We start from the raw sequence: 16,650 nt of genomic DNA, 5'->3' as shown, positions 1-16,650 counted from the left end.
GGCTGGATGAAGTCTTAACTTTGATTTGTTGGTTAAGACTATAATGGGTTATTTAAGAAAAATAGGTTATGTGTATGTTCTTTAAAAATGTTTTTATTGATTTTTAGAGAGAGAGGAAGGGAGAGTGAGAGAGGGAAAGAAACATTGATGTTAAAGAGAGACATCGATCGGCTGCCTCCTGCACGCCCCTTACTGGGGTAAAGCTGGCAACCCGGGCATGTGCCCTGACCGGAAATCGAACCAGTGACCGCTAGGTGCATGGGATGATGCCCAACCAACTGACCCACACCAGCCAGGGCTTATTTGTATGTTTTTAAGATGGCATTTGTCTGGTATTATTATATCTTTTGAGAACTAGTCTCAATTTTTAAAAATCAAATTGCTTCTGGGCTTGTCTGTCTTCATAGTAATTTATTCCTGTTTAAAATGACATCCTTGCCCAGCCGGGCATGGCTCAGCGGTTGAGCGTCCACCTAGGATCCAGGCGATCGGGGTTCGATTCCCGGTCGGGGCACATGCCTGGGTTGTGGGCTTGATCAATGACTCTCTCATCATTGATGTTTCTCTCTCTCTCCCTCTCCTTTCCTTTCTCTGAAATCAATAAAGATATTTTTAAAATAAAATAAAATAAAATGACATCTTATTTATACATTAGATCCCCAAATTTTATAGGTATTTCCTGAAGGATATTGACAGAGAAGACAGTTGTTGGGACTCATGGTTACGTAGTTCCATCATTGTGAGGGAGGAGAGGGGCAGGTACCCCATGTTTCATCTTTTCCTAAACCCGCTTGTTCTTTCAAGAACTCCGAAAATTCCCTTGAGAGGTCCAGCCTCTCTGGTACTTTTGCTCAGGGTTAAAAGAAAGAGCTGCCCTGCCCTTTATGATCTTGTGTGCTGCTGATTCTCTTCTGTGTGCCCTGTGGGCTATGACATCCTTCATTCCTACCACTCCCTGTGGCTCCCAGAGCCCCCTTCACGCAGTCCCTGGACCTGGCCTCCCTCGTGGAAACCGCACTCACTTGAGAACCCTGAGGGAAGGTTCTGAAGTGCCCAGCCTATCAGGGGGCACCCTCAGGGTTCTGCTCTGTGAGGCCACAAGGAGAGGGCACCCCGTGCCCGTCAGGGAGCCTCTGCTCTGCTGCCTCTGAGCTGCCAAGATGCCTGTGTCTTCTCTCTCTTCGGCCATCCTGTCCCACATGATAGCCATCAAGAACGTGTCTGTTCCCCTGCCCCGCAGTGTGCCAGGTGAGCGGGTCCGCTCAGGCCTACCAGTGTCTCCAGCAGGACCCTGCCCCAGATATGAGAAATGGGGCGTCTCAGGTCTCGGGTGGTTGGTAGGGACATTGGGAATCTTATCGACAGTTTCTTAGTGGAGTGGAAAAAACATCGATGCGTGAATTCTGCTCTCTCCTCCAGAGGCCCCAAGTCTCCTACTTTGTAAAATGAGGCTCTGTGGAAACTCCCAGGGCTTCCAATAACAAATACTTTTAAAGAGGGTAGGACACAAGGGCTTAGGTCACACATGTCCCCTTGTTATTGGCAGGTCTTCTAGGGACTACCCGGACTCAGTCTTACTGTTCTCTGGAGCTAATTAACACTTAATTTCACTGGGAGAATTCTCATTTAAAATTTTCAAGAGAAAAGAAAAGACAATTCCCGTTATTCTTGCTCTGAAATGTATTCCCATTTCATTTTATTTTGTACTCGTTGATCAACAACATCATAGGAGTTATAAATCTAAAGTTAACTATCTTGAAGTTTATACAATTGACAGTACTTTCTTGTTTTCTAGTCAGTTCAAACCCAGACCATTTTTCTCAAGTCTTCCTGCAGAGCCCTCAGATTCACTGACCTGTTACTCGGTTACCAAGAGACTAGATTAATTATATGTAACAGTACTAGTGACAGTGGAGATTTAAAAACATTTTTTAGGCAACAAAGCTAACAATTGTGACCCCAATAAAAAAAAGCATTTATTTTATTGAATATGAAATAAATGAATAAGTGAATTCATGTTGAATGAGATAAAGCGTTTACTTTGTTTAGTATTATTCTACGGAGCGTGTCTACTACTGTAATAGTGGGGTGAGTCTATAGTGTTGATTGAAGAAGGTAACCCATCGGTTCTTTTATCTTCCTGTGAGAGTTCACTCCACTAAATATATATATATTTATTGATTGATTGATTTCAGAGAGGGGAAGGGAGAGGGAGAGAGGGATAGAAACATCAATGATGAGAATCATTGATCGGCTGCCTCCTGCACGTCCCCTACTGGGGATGTAGCCTGAAACCCAGGCTTGTACCCTGACCGGGAATCGAACCGGGACCTCCTGGGTCCTAGGTTGATGCTCAACCACTGAGCCACACCAGCTGGCTACATATATTTTTACATTAATGGTCGTAGTCTCCAGGTAAAAAGGTGTCACGGGCAGCATTTGAGAACCCGAAGAGGTGTACTTATGTTTTGAACAGTGTTAGACAAAGTTCTTATGTTAAAGGAAATTAATTTCTACCTATGTTACTTATTTTATGTTTTTATTATTGTGAAAACTTTTTTGCACATAGTCAATGTTTTATATTTCAATGTGAGTTGAAGTAAGTATTACATGTAATTTTGCCCAAAACCACAGCTCCTAGTATACAGGTTTTATTTGTGAAAAAGAAAAAAAAGTCACCCTCAGGCTTTTTTTATTTTATTTTTTTTTTAGCACAGGAAGTGCAGTAGCTGGGAGTTAAAAGATCAAATTAATTTAGAATCCCTGGGATGAGATACGAGCTACCCTCTGTAGTGCCTCCCAAGGACACTCAACGTGTGTGAAGTGATTAAAAGATGAAAAATCAGGGCCAATTTAGATCTCAGAGCTGAACAGAGCGTAATGGAAGCAGCGAGCCCCCGGCGGCCCCTGGAGCAGCTCCTCCTTGATGTTCTGTCTGTGGCTTCTCTTTGGAGACGTGTCCTGCTTGCTTAGTAACTGTGTCTTTGTGCTCGTTCCAGCAAGTCGGCCGTTTCCCTCAGCAAACCCCGATGGTCCCTGCTGAGACAAGTCCAGGACAGCATAGTGAGGATGCTTTCGATCTGGAATATGACTGGACCAGCATTATAAAGGAGGGATCGATAAATTAAAAAAAAAAAAGGAGGGATCAGTCTGGGTGATTCATATGCACTGCGTGTAAATCGGCAGGTGCAGCTAAGGATCTTAAAAACATCCAGCCATTGGTCACATCCCGTTTACTTGGGATGAGGTTACCTAGGTTACATTTAGGGTGCCAGGCCTACCTTGTGCATACATTTACCAGTGAGGGATGTTCATCCAGGACCTTCCGCAGGTGCTGTGTAAGCATTTGGCTCCCTGTGGTCGTTTCACCTGTTACTCATGAGGACATTGGAGGTCTGTGGTAGGAGAATATGGCCCCCAGTGACCTCCCTGTCCTGGTCCCCAAACCTGTGGATACACTGTGTTGCGTGGCGGGAGGTGTAGACTGCCAATCACATGAACTGGAGAGAGGGTCCCCCATTCCAGCGGACTCACAGGTCCTTCCTTCTCTGTGGAAGTGGAGGCGTGCGAGTCAGAGTGGCGCGGGTGACACAGGTCCACTGGCTGCTTCTGGCTTTGAAGGTGGAAGGGGGATCACAAGCCAAAGAATTGGGGCGCCCCTAGAGGCTGGAAAAGGCACAGATGTGAATTGTCCCCCAGAGCCTTCCAGAGGGAATTAGCCCTGCTGACAACCCCATTCTAGCCCAGTGAGACCCGGTTCGGTTTGGATTTCTGACTCCGGGACTGTAAGACGATGCATCTGTGTTGATTTAAGCCGGGAGGCTTGTGGTCATTTGCCACCACAGCTGCAGGAAACTAATACAACACTGTCCAGTTTACAGCTAAGGATAGTGAGGCTGAGGTTTCCTCCTGAGGTTCACAGAGCCGTCCAGGGGTGGAGACTCTTCATAGAACTTCCACGTCATGAATCCCCTCTTTTCATAACAACAGTCAGCGGCACCTGTCTCCTCCTTCCCCAGCACCCAGAGGTGCCCGCACATGCCACCGGTTGCATCCACCACGTCTCTGCATGGCTTGCATTTTGCACGTCGGCTACTCCGGCACTCTTGGTTTGGGTCAGAGAACAGGTTTCTCATCTGCCAGCTTCCTTTCAGCCCTGTCTCCTTGCTCTGAACCTCAGGCTCTCAGACACACCAAGCAGTTGAGCTTTTTGAGTCACTTACATAGTTTTTCCCTGGAAACTTGCAAGTCTTCTTCTGTCATCTCTGACTTGTGTCTCAGGATTCTGCACAGCTCTGCCTGGTGCAATCAGTCCAGTTCTTCAAAGTTCTGCCCAGGGGCTGTCACCTCCACAAAGACTCTCCTGGCCTCTCTCCCTTGTCTCTCACCATCCTCAACACCTTTTTCTCCACCCATCCTGTTACTCATGTCACCTGAAACCTCACAGTGGATACCTCATACACAGGTGGGTTACAATCCTTATCACATGAATGCCTGGCGATAAGAAGGGAGCCCTCTCGTGTCTCTGCATGTCCAACACCTAGCATGCAGGTGATTAGTAAACAGGAACCTGCGGGAAGAAATGATCATCCTCAAAAGCAAAAACAGACACGGCCTTCTTTATTCTGGGTAAGAACTGTTGTGAAAACCGTATGGTTCGCAAAGCCCACGGTAGTGTTGACCACCTGCAAGAAACATCTGGTCCGAGTACACGTAGGACCTGCTGTTATTAGACATTGATTTCCTGAAGAGACTAACGGAAGAGAAATGTCATCTTATTATCACTGTTTTAATGGAAGGCACCAAGCTGTCCCTCAGCACTTGGCTGGACAGACCCCTAAGAGTCTGGTCCGGCCGGCTCCCTCTGTTCGGGTTCCTGGGCTGTGCCCGTTTGCTTCATGCCAATTAGGCTCATCTTTCTGAGCAAGGACAGGTACAAAAACGCGCATTCTGTTCCGACTGCTGGTTTACCTGGGAGAGGGGGTTTCCGTGCTGCTGTTTCAGTAACAGCGAGGGCTTCATCCTCAGGAGGTTCCGACGTACAAGGACGTGGAGGGGACAGCCAGTCCGCGAGAGCCTGGCGTCAAGGAGCTTAGAAACGGCGCACTCCTCGGGGCGCGTTTTCCGTGGCGCCTCGAGTTTCGAGGTGCGCGTCTGCGGAGGAGCTGAGGAAACAGCCACTGCTCCTAACACTTCAGGGGCATTTCCTGTAATTCGAGCATCTTTCAGTTCCCGAGGAGCCAAAGATGAAAGGAGTTTCAAGGTAGAGGAGCACCTGGAAAAGTGAATACTGCTCCAGCTGAAAGTTTTAAACCATTAAACCCTAGGAGTCACCAAAGGCAAGGGGGGCTTGTCCGTGAGCAGAAGGACAGAAGTGGATGATTTAAAAAGGAGTCTGACTGCGTTAACTCTCCACTCAAAAGTTGCCTCCTCTCCTCCCAAACTTAGATTGCGATCTGTTTTCCTCAGCCTGGCATTGAAACTTTGGCTCTAATGCGTCTCACGTCCCAGACTTCACCCCCCCGTTGGTAGGAGTCTCCACTACAGCGGAAATGATGGACGTCCTTCAAACCCGTCTGCCACGCTGCCTGGGGGACAAGAGGACTTCCCAGGTTCAATGAAACATTCAGACGGCCACATCCCACGCGTGTGCTCGGATACGGGGAGAAGGGCGGCTGGAAGGGGCTCCCCTGCCCGGGAGCAGTCCCCGCAGCTGCCTGGGCAGCGGCCCTCAGCTCTCCATGGCGCCCAGGTGGCAGCGCAGGTTCACGGTCAGGAGAGTCACAGGGCAGCTGCCGAGTCCCCGGCCTGCAAGCCTCAGCGCCCACAGGAGCCAGCATGTCTCACAGAGGGTCCCCAGGCACTGTCTCCACGCGTCTGGACTGAACCTCTCACCCTACCAGGGGAGCCTGTGGTCACACGAGTCACGGTGCCCAGGGGAGCCCGTAGCAACGTCTCTCCATCGGGTGTTTGTGGAGGGTCCACGGCCCCTCCCAGTCCAGAGGCAACTCGCCAGCCAGGAGTCTACTGCCCCACCTTCCCTGGGCCCTGGGAACAGCTGCAGGCCCCCTGCTGAAGGGACAGTGGCCCCTGGACACAGCTGTGTAAAATGCCCTTGATTTTCTTTATAACGAGGTTTACAGGTATTTCCCAATTTTATTTCTGACATCGGGCACTTAGGACATTGTCCCCTGTTGAGATGAGCCAGTCATTTAGTTTCCCCTTCGCAGAACCACGTTCTGAATTTGTTGACTTTTCTACCGTCCTTCCTGTTTCATCAATTCATTAATTTCTGCTTTTCTACTTTCTTCTTACCATTTCCTTTATTTAGAATATTTTTTTCTAAATTCTTGTCAATTGCTTAGTTCTTTTGATTTCATTTTCCCCCGTTTCTTGTACTATATGGTCGGCCTTATTTTAATAACGGTAACTGGTGCTTTAATTGTACCGTGGATTTCTAGTTTAGGGTTCACTTTGTCTCCACCCTTTTATATCAGCTTCTGACCCTCTTTCGGATTTACTCTGGTCAAAATCCTTGATTTTACTCCCATTACAAGGTTAAGCCCTGTACATATCCATCAAAACTTGGCTAAGACGTCGTCAGGAAGCGAGAACAAGACGGGAGAACGAACGTAAGCCTCGTACTCCTGGAAACCCTTTCAGCGTTATCCTTTCGTTACGTGTGCTCACAGCCCAACTCCTGGACTCTACAAACTCGCAACTTCATGTTGAAATCTTTTGCCTTTTTAATGAAACTGCTTCAAAGACAGGCTCCATTCTGTTGCTCAACACCCTTTATGTAAAGACCCTTGCGGCGGATTCTGCCTCTTGGAAATGAGGGTCAGTGAAGAGGAAACGCTCAGTGAGTCAAGCGTCCTTCCAGGCGGGAGAACTGTGCCCTCTTCGGGCTTCGAGCTTCCTTGGCTCTTCCCCCCTGAGCAGGGCCTCGCCCTCTCGCTGTTCCCGGGCAAGGCGAGTTTTCAGTGGTTCTGTTCTTCATTAGCAAGACTTTCAAGATCCATCCTGCGATTTTTACTTTTATTTTTGTAAGCTGCTTTAGCTGAAGGATGAAAATATCTACTTTTTTAAAGTTCCCTTTGTTTATTTTTTTAACTCTCACCCGAGAATATGTTTTCATTGATTTTTTAGAGAGAGGAAGGGGGGACAGACACACAGACATTGATGTGAGAGAGAAGCAGAGATTGGTTGCCTCCCATCCACGCCCAGGCTGGGGATTGAACCTGCAGCCTTTTGGTGCATGAGAGGACGCTCCAGCCAACTGAGCCACCTGGCCAGGGCTAAACTCCCTTTTTCAGTCAGAAATTCTAAACCTTTTGCCAAATCTCCATGGCACCCCCCTCCTGTCCTGTCCACACCATCCCGGGGCTATTCTGACTCTGTGCTAAACTGGATCGGAAAGTGGACTCAACCAGTAGTTGGTAGAAGTCTCTTCTTAATCCGTGTATCTAAAAATCTGCTATCATTAAGATTTTATATGATATGTTATATCAGAATCATTAGTATAATGAAAGTATTTTTTATATACTCCAGCTATAACTTGGCTCATTTAAAATAATTATTCCATATGATACTAAAATGCAATTAGGTAATTTTTTTGTTTGCTTCTTAAGGCTTAACTGAGTAATGTAGGTAAGAAAATGCCAAAATCCTGTAATTAGTACTTTCAGATGTATTAAATGTTATGATTTGTGTAGGTAGCAATCAGTTTCCTGTTTCAATTCCCCTTATTTCAACTTCATATTTGGGAAGATGGTATCTGTTATTGAGAATTGATCTTTAGATCACCAAAGGCTTAAACAAAAAGTCAGATTTCGTGATTCGGTCACCAGAAATGAAAATGGATGCATGCGGACAAGTCAAACACCAGTTCTTCATAGCTGGGTGTGGTCAGGGAATACGTTTTTAATAGTTTTAGAAGTACATTAGGCTGCTGATTTCTCTCAGTACCTGACTACTAAGGGAGGAGTACTGTGCGTGCCAGTGTCTGTTACTGTTTTCCGTTTTACGGCATTTCCTACGAGCGCTCTCCGGGAGTCGGGAGGTTCTGTGACCGTCGTGAGGATGCTGATGGTCCTCGGTACTCTGCCTTCCCTCCATCTCCTCCCAAGGATGTCCGTTCTCTCTGGCACTGAAGGACAGTCACAGTTAGTTTGCTCCTTGGCTATGCTTACTGTCTTTCTGCTCTTAGGGGATCTTGTGAGGTTTGCTTACCCTTGAACTTCAGAAGGAATTGCAAACTGAATCCAGACACTGCAGGTGCTCTGGAGAGGGTCCAGCCAAGCATGGGGCCTGCAAAGGATTGAATCAAAATGATCCGAATTCCAGAGAAGCGGAGAGAAACAGAGACCTTAGGAAAATTCTGTTCTGGATTGTCCTGTGTGGAGGTCTGGAACCAGTTCACGTCCCACAGGTGTCAGGCGGGGATTCTGAGAGGCTTACTTCCAGACGAGTGACATTATATGACACATGTACACTCCAGCACTTACTAGAATCAAACGAACAAACAATGCCAGACAAACAGGACATCAATGAAAACCATTAAATTCGTTCCCCATTTTAATCATGCTGTTCGATTCTGCTTGTACGTCAAACACAGACTGTTAATACCTTACTTTTATAGTCACGGAATTCTTCTACTGTAATGAATGTCTGCAATTAAACTCTATTTACACACTTGGTTAATAAGATTACTGAAAATTACTTGCATTTTTAATTGATTTTTTTTTTTTTTTTCAGGCTTGAAAATGCCTAAGCACATCGATTATGATCAATTGAATGCGTTATGCCTCCTCAGTGGGCAACAGGGCAGGTAAGAGAGTCATTGTGTTTTGTCATTCAAATGAATATTAACATATTTGTTCCATGAATAAAATATTAGACCAGTGTTGCTCATAGATGCCTGACTGACCACACAGATGAAAGTATGTGAAACCCTGGAGGTCCTGTCTCCAGGTTAGAGGCGCAGAGCGTAGATATCATATTTTAGGGAAACAATTTCATGGGACATCAACATGACTCATTTCTAGTTCTTACAAAGCAGTCCTGGGGCAAAAAGCTTTAAATGTGCCTGGCCGGTGTTGCTCAGTGGTTGAGCATCGACCTGGGATCTAGGAGATTGTGGTTTGAGTCCCAGTCGGGGCACATGCTCAGGTTGTGGGCTCCATCCCCAGTTGGGGGCGTGCAGGAGGCAGCCTATCAATGACTCTCTCATTGATGTTTCTATCTCTGTCTTTCGCTCTCACTTCTTCTCTTTGAAAATCAATAAAAGCATTTTTTTAAAAAAGCTTTAAATGTATATCTGTTTGATACGATTTCAAATCCACCTGTTTATGACTTAGGGGAAGTTGTTTTAATCCACTTGTTTATGACAAAGACCTAAAAAGGTTGTTTTTGGAAGTGAAGTGGTGTCAGGATGTCATTACCTCCTCTGTTGCTGTGGGGAAGCCCCAGCAGCTCAGGTGCTGAGGGCCTGCTGGGGCTCATCCGCACGACCAGGTAGAGAAGTAACTATGGCAAGGGGACCTTTAGACTAAATACTGAGGGTTTGTGAAGACTATTGGAGAGCTTTGGTCTGGGCACTTTGCTGACCTAAACAGTTCTCAGAACATCCAGAGACATTTGCTCCTGCTGGGGCCAAGGTGACCCTTTAGTGGGCAGCGGCTCTTCACCATGCATCAGTCCTGGAGTGATAACCCCAGAGCAGCCTTGGTTCCCTAGTGACATGATCTAGCAACAAGGGACTTGGATTTTGGTGCTGGCAGCTGGAGGTCAGGTGAAGTGGCTCCCCAGCCCTATAAGACGGTCCACTTCTGTAAAATCTGGATTTTATCCCTTTGGTCTCCTCTTGTCTGGAACAATAGTGTGACTGACCTGTCACTTGTTTGGACTATGCTATTTCTGTGCTGGCTTATTAGAAGACAGTGTCTTGTATACTGCTGGCTTGTGAATTTTCTTCTAATTCCTACAGTAAACCTGTGATACATCAATTGCTGGCAAAGACCGAATCAGTCCCTGAGCACAGTCTGCCGCCCAGGATAGTTGAAATCACGAATCCTGAGCACACGGGTGACGAGCAGATGAAATACAATGAGGCAGAAGAGCTGGGAAATACCACGGTTCAGAGCTCAGGATTTCTAAAATATGTTCTATTTGGAAATAGAATTTTAAAAATCTATTTTTTTTTGCCAACTCCTTAGCCCAAGTTGGTCTTTTGAAATTATGGAACTAGCTAGTTTCTTCTATACCCGTCCATGTCTACCCGCCCTCCACCTTCCTTCTGGGCGGGAGGAGGACCTTGCCCCGTCTTCTGTGGGCTGCTGAGAAGACGCCCAGGGTGTACAGGCTTTCTCTACTTGCCACGTTTCTATCCCCCATCCTCTTAGCCACTGTCAGGAATTTCTATGTTTCCGTCCACCTCTCCATTGCTTCTTTCTCAGAGACAGTGAGGAGGGCCTGCTTCTTTGACACTCTGTGGATTTCTCCCCAGAGCTATTTTTTTCTCTCACACTCCTCCTTCCTTCCGGTGCCTCTTCCTTGCTCTCTGCAGTCAGGCTGCCTGGTCTGAATCCCAGCACCGCCGTTTCCCAGCCATGTCACCTTGGACCACACTTTTGCTCTTGTTTGGGCCTCAGTTTATTTGTCTACAGAATGGGAAGATAGTATCTGCTCATATCGTTGTGTAAGGAGGGACACACGTAGAAGGCCTACTACAGTGCGTGTGCCACATGTGCCACATGGTGAGAACTGACACGTTTATTGTGTGGGAGGGGGCACATACAGCCAAAAGGGTAAGAGAATGGGCTTTGAAATCAGTTTAGTTTTTATTTATACGCTGCATCCTCCGGTTTCCAGTTACATGAACTAGGCAGATTACTGAGTTTTCAGTTTCTGTGTGGGCCGCATGGGCAGGGAAGTGTACCAGCCCTCTCGGTTAAATAAATTACAGCGAGACAATGACAGTGTAAAGACCTTAGCACAGTGTCTGGCAATAACAAGTACCTGGTATATAACCGGTAAATGTGTAAAATGCATGGCTGTAGAACCTCAGTTCCAAGTGGAAAAAAAATAAGGTCTTGGAAAAGCTTCCAGGGATATCAGTGGTTGGATTTAAAAGGAGTCTGTTCTTGGTCAGCGTATCTCTGTAATGTGAGTGTAGGAAGTACAGGCCCTGGTTGGTGCAGCTCAGGAGTCTGAGTGTCCCCCCCGTGCACCCAAGGGTCCCCAGTTTGATTCCTGGTCAGGGCACGTGCCCAGGCTGCAGATTCAGTCCCCAGTCGGGGCACATATGGGAGGCAAACCAGTCGGTGTTTCCCTCTCACATCACTGTTTCTCCCTCTCTCTCCCTCCCTCTCTCAAATCAACAAAAACATTAAAAAAAAAAAAAAAAGGAACGAAAATGTCTGTCAAATTAAATTACATTTACACTGCATTATCTGAATCAATTAAGTCAAATTTAGTTAGACAGTATTCTTAAAATATATACTATTTGCAGCCTGCGACCTCCTGGTTCACGGGTCGATGCTCAGCCACTGAGCCACCAGCCGGCGTCTGCTAGGTCTGACGCAAGACTTTAATCAATGACAGAAATTAAAGTTTTCAGCAGGTTCAGCTTAGATAAGAAACGTCACATGGTCCGCCTGCACTCGACCTCCTTAGGCCGTTCCTCGCTGAGCACTAGAGACCACCCCCCACAGCGGGCGTTGCTGAAGCAGTGCTGTCCAGCTCCCTGCTGCCCAGGCCGGACAGCTGAGGCCAGGCCGGACCCCGCCTGACCGCTTCCTCCCCCGCCAGCCCGAGCTCCGTCAGCGTCCTGTCGGCGCACGGCGACTTCATGAAGCTGTACCCCGAAGTGTTCCTGCCGCGCCGGCCCCGGCTGCCCAGGCGGCCCCCCCAGGACGCGGCCAGGTAGGGGGCCCTCGGCAGGGCGCGGGCGGGGGACCGAGGACTGCAAGGCCCCGTGTTGAGCGGGGGGCGGGGCTGTGGGGGGCTGTGGGAGGGGCCAGGGGGAGGAGCCCGGGGCGGGGCCCTGGGAGGAGCCAGGGGAGGGGCCGTGTGGGCGGGACCGTGGGAGGAGCCGTGGGGCGGGGCCGTGGGAGGAGCCATGGGGAGGGGCCGTGGGGCGGGGCCGTGGGGCGTGTGGGCGGGGCTGTGGGAGGAGCCAGGGACGGGGCCGTGTGGGCGGGGCCGTGGGAGGAGCCAGGGGGGGGGGCGTGTGGGCGGGGCTGTGGGAGGAGCCAGGGGCGGGGGCGTGTGGGCGGGGGCGTGGGCGGGGCCAGGGGAGGGGCCGTGTGGGCGGGGCTGTGGGAGGAGCCAGGGGCGGGGGCGTGTGGGCGGGGGCGTGGGCGGGGCCAGGGGAGGGGCCGTGTGGGCGGGGCTGTGGGAGGAGCCAGGGGAGGGGCCGTGTGGGCGGGGCCGTGGGAGGTGGATCCGCGGGGTCTCTACAGGCGCCCGCGGCGGGTCCCCCGGGCGGGGAGCAGGCGGCCTCGGCGGCGGACACGCGCGGGCTGCTGGGCGTGCGCGGGGCCGCGCGATAAACAGGACACGAAGGGATTGTCAGCTGAGGTCTAACTGTGCAACCGGGCGACTGAGCATCCGGATGTTATCGATTTATTTTTCTAAAAAGTATGTGCTGAATTTATTCAAGAAGCTAGAAGTTTTTAAAATGTGAAAAGTCCCCTCGAAAGTGTTTTTGAAACAACCAAAAGCACAAGAGTGAAAGTTAGCCCGCCCTCCAGACCAAAACCATAAACAAACCCACCGCGCAAGCGACGTCATTAGAGGCTCCTGTTAATTAAAAGTAATTTCTGGGCAACTTAGCTTTCCCGGCGCGGGCACAGTGGGCAGCGTGCGGGTGAAGACGGGCCTCGGGCGCCCGCGCGGCTGGGACCGCGCCCGCCGGGAGCGGGCCTGTGCGCGGAACCGCCGGGTCGCGCGGGTCGGGCCGCGGCGCTTAGAGGCCTGGTCACAGCCTCACGACGTTCGCGGCGGCCGTGGGCACACCAGCGCGCCGCGGGGCGATTCCCGTCGGGGCACGTACCAGGTTGCAGGTTCGATCCCCGGCGGGTGTGCGGGGGGCGGCGACCGATGCGTCTCTCTCTGCCTTCCCCTCTCTCTAAAATCAATAAAAACACCCTGGCGTGAGGATTTAAAAAACTAAAAAACTAAAAAAATTAAGGCATGGGGAAGCACTATATTATTAAAGTGCCGAATTATCTCAGAAAAGTGCATTTCTGCTCTTGACAGTGATGCAGAAGTTCATGTCAGTGATTTGTGTGCAGGGCGCAGAAGCTAAACCCTGCGTTTCCTTGTCCAGAAAACCCTTGGAGGCCGCAGAAGAAAGCCGGTCCCAGCAGCCTGACAAGGCGCACAACGTAGCCATCTACGTGAAACAGGCGCGCGGTGGCCGTTCGTATGGACCCAGAAAGTTCGAAGAGAAATTAGAAGAATTCCTGGCTATTCTAAAGAAACTGTAAGTATTTTTAAAGATTTTTAAAAATTGATTTTTAGAGAGACAGGGACAGAGAGAGAAACATCAGTGTGAGAGCGGAACATGGATCGGCTGCCTCCTGCGCACCCCGTCTGGGGATCGGGCCTGCAGCCTGGTCATGTGCCCTGCTGGGAATCCAACCCGTGGTGACCTCCTGGCGCCCGCAGTTGACTCTCCACACTGGCTGGGCTTTTCTTTCTTTTTGAAAGACATAAGTAGGTTTCAATGGACAGTCCTGGAAATGTCAAGAGTCTTTGCTCAACTTGACCACTAACGAGAACACTGGGCCAGTCATCCTACCCTCTCCCAGGTTTGCATTTGATTGCATTGCCACTGGCTTTTAAAATGCGATTATGGGTTGCTTGGGTAAAAATAATTGGTTTCTTTATAAATGACTAATTTCTGCAAAAAAGTGACATGCCTGTGTATTTGTGGGGGTTGTGGAAAGGGTAGGAGAAGAGATAAACTTATAAATGAGCTGTGAAAAGCTGTATAAGATCCTCTGAGGAAACTTGGCCCAATTGTTTTTTCTCCTACTTTCTCCAATTAAAGATGTTTCCTCAGAGGGAACGAGGCGTCTGAAGATCATTATGTTGCAGAGGAGCAGTGAGGCAAAGCCACGGCTCAGCAGTGGCTCGGGAACTGTCCCCTGGGAGGACATGGGGCGTTTGGCTGTTGAGATTCAGGCTGTTCAGAGTCCAGATGCAATCCGCTTTTTGCAGAGCTGTCTCCCAGTGAGAGGGAACACAGGACGAGGCATTGCAGTCTCAACTCTGTGTCGGGGCTCTGTGCAGAGGAGGCAGAAACACTCTGTGCTGCTCTGAATTCTGTTAGAAATACAGACTTTGGAGGAACATGGGCTGAAATGAGAGGGGCCATCTTTTTCTCCTAGAAAAGAAAGGCTTTATTTGAAGCTAAAAGGGAATGTAGGTTAATTAAGAATGGTTTGAATGCTAAAAGTGATTTCTATTTCTGACGGAAACAGTGATTGTTTATGACATAAGGAAAGGAACTACCTGTCCGAGTGGCTCAGTCGGTTGGAGCTTTGTCTTATACATTGAAAGGTTTAGGGTTCAATCCCTGGTCAGGGCATATACCTAAGTTGCAGGTTCCATCCCCAGTTGGGGCAAGTACGAGGCAACTGATTGATGTTTCTCTCTCACATCAATGCTTCTCTCTCCCCCTCCCTCTTTCTCTAAAATCAATTTTAAAAAATACCACAGATGGAGGGCTTAAACAACAGAAATTTATTTGTCACAGTTCTGGAGGCTGAAAATCTAAGATCCAGGTGGCTGCAGATTCCCTTTTTCTGATTCATAGGTGCTGTCTTCTCACTGTGTCCTCACATGGCCACAGGGGTGAGAGCTCTCTGGTTTCTATAAGGACACTAATCCCATTCCTGAGGGCTCCATCCTCATGACCAAATCACCTCCCAAAGGCCCCACCTCCATATGCCATCACATTGGGGTTTAGGATTTTAACAGAAGGATTCTGGGAGGACATTGAGCCCATAATAAGATCTATGTTATTTCAATATAGATATAAATATTAAAGCTGAGACTTCTTGTCTTGGGTGACTATTTTATGTTCCCATTTCAAGTTAGAATCTTTTTTTCTCATAGAAATTTATCAGTTTTTGTATTTTCTTTGCCCCTATTTTCCTGTTCACTAATTCTCTCTATAGCTGGACCTTACCTGGGTGTCAATCTCATTCAGGATTCTTAATCTCAGTTACTTCATTTATCACTTCTAAAAAATCTCCAGGGGACTCTTTTTAAAAGTGTATATTGTTCTTTGCCTAAATCATATTATCATTTAATCTTGTACCTTTTTTTTTTTAAAAAATATATCTTTATTGATTTCAGAGAGAGGAAAGGAGAGGGAGAGAGAGAGAGATAGAAACATCAATGTGAGAGAGTCATTGATCAAGCCCACAACCCAGGCATGTGCCCTGACCGGGAATCAAACCCTGATCGCCTGGATCCTAGCTCGACGCTCAACTGCTGAGCCATGCCCGGCCGGGCTAACCTTGTACCTTTTCAATCATTATTGGTTTGTGATGCAATTTTATTACATTTAATAATTATTATATACTTAGACTAGTCTTTCATTGAAATTTGTCTAGTCTTCTGCCAATTTTATATGGGTTAAAAATTACTTTAGCTTTAAGATGTGCTTTGATATCTGGTAAGATAATTTCTTATAATTTTGGAAATTTATTAGATCTATAAAACCGTAAGTTTCTCACTCAGGAACATGGTGTATATTTTGTATTTATTTTAGTCTTCTTCGATGACTCTTACTAGAGTTCCACGTAGGTTCTATACTTTTCAGAGGTAATTTCCTAGCTTTTATATGTTTTTTGTGAATATTATAAACAGCATTATTTTCTTTTTTCTCAAGTTGAGTCTCAAAGGAAATTAGTGGGCAAAATTTATTTGAAGTATTTTCTTTCAGTTTCGTTAAGATATATTGACACATGGCACTGTGTGAGTTTAATGTGTAAGCATAATGACCCGACTTACACATACTGTGAAATGATTACAACTAGTTCAGTTGACATCCATCACCTCATATAAAAACAAGAGAGAAAGGAGAAACGTGCGTGTTGTTTTCCCGGTGACAGGAACTTCTAGGATCTATTATTCTTTTAGCAGTTTTCACATCACTGAATGTACTGTGTCTCTGCCCCATTCCTTGTCATTTGAACATATGCCCATCATTTGCAGTCCTTTCAGTTACTCAGTAGGTACTTTAGAGAAGACACAGGCACCACTCACGAATAATTACCTGCAGCCGTGAGTCTAGTTGACAGAGAGCCAGCCTCCGTATGACCTCGGTGTCTGTGTGTCCATGTGGGGGCACGAGGCTCCCCTGGAGGAAACAGCATAATATTAACAGTCAGAAATAGTCTTCAATCTTCTAAAAAATAAATGAAACAAAGAGATAATCTATACAGTGCATTTGAGAATATTTTGTCTCTGATTAAAAGTCAAAATTGGCCAATGGCTTTCACTTGAAATTTGGATTTATAAAACATGATGGATTTGGTGTTATTAATAAATAGTTTATGTTTGTAAAGGACATACTTTATTTCAGTAACATGCCTCTGATCGTGACCCTCTATGTAGCCAGTGAATATT

General features: G+C 47.6%; 1 protein-coding gene across 1 annotated transcript in view; it reads left to right on the top strand.

Moving 5' to 3' along the window:
* Positions 1 to 1,160: 1,160 nt before the first annotated feature.
* Positions 1,161 to 16,650, top strand: part of CNBD1 (cyclic nucleotide binding domain containing 1) — a 53,246-nt gene continuing 37,756 nt past the window's right edge. Inside the window, exons 1-4 of the mRNA XM_087825592.1 lie at positions 1,161 to 1,248; positions 8,758 to 8,830; positions 11,818 to 11,925; positions 13,334 to 13,489. Of these exons, the coding sequence (XP_087681718.1) occupies positions 1,161 to 1,248; positions 8,758 to 8,830; positions 11,818 to 11,925; positions 13,334 to 13,489 (425 nt within the window). The remainder of the gene's footprint in view (positions 1,249 to 8,757; positions 8,831 to 11,817; positions 11,926 to 13,333; positions 13,490 to 16,650) is intronic.

This window comes from Miniopterus natalensis, chromosome 16 (assembly GCF_054644295.1).
Source record: "Miniopterus natalensis isolate mMinNat1 chromosome 16, mMinNat1.hap1, whole genome shotgun sequence".
NCBI lineage: Eukaryota > Metazoa > Chordata > Mammalia > Chiroptera > Miniopteridae > Miniopterus > Miniopterus natalensis.
This window is presented reverse-complemented; position numbering and strand designations above follow the sequence as displayed.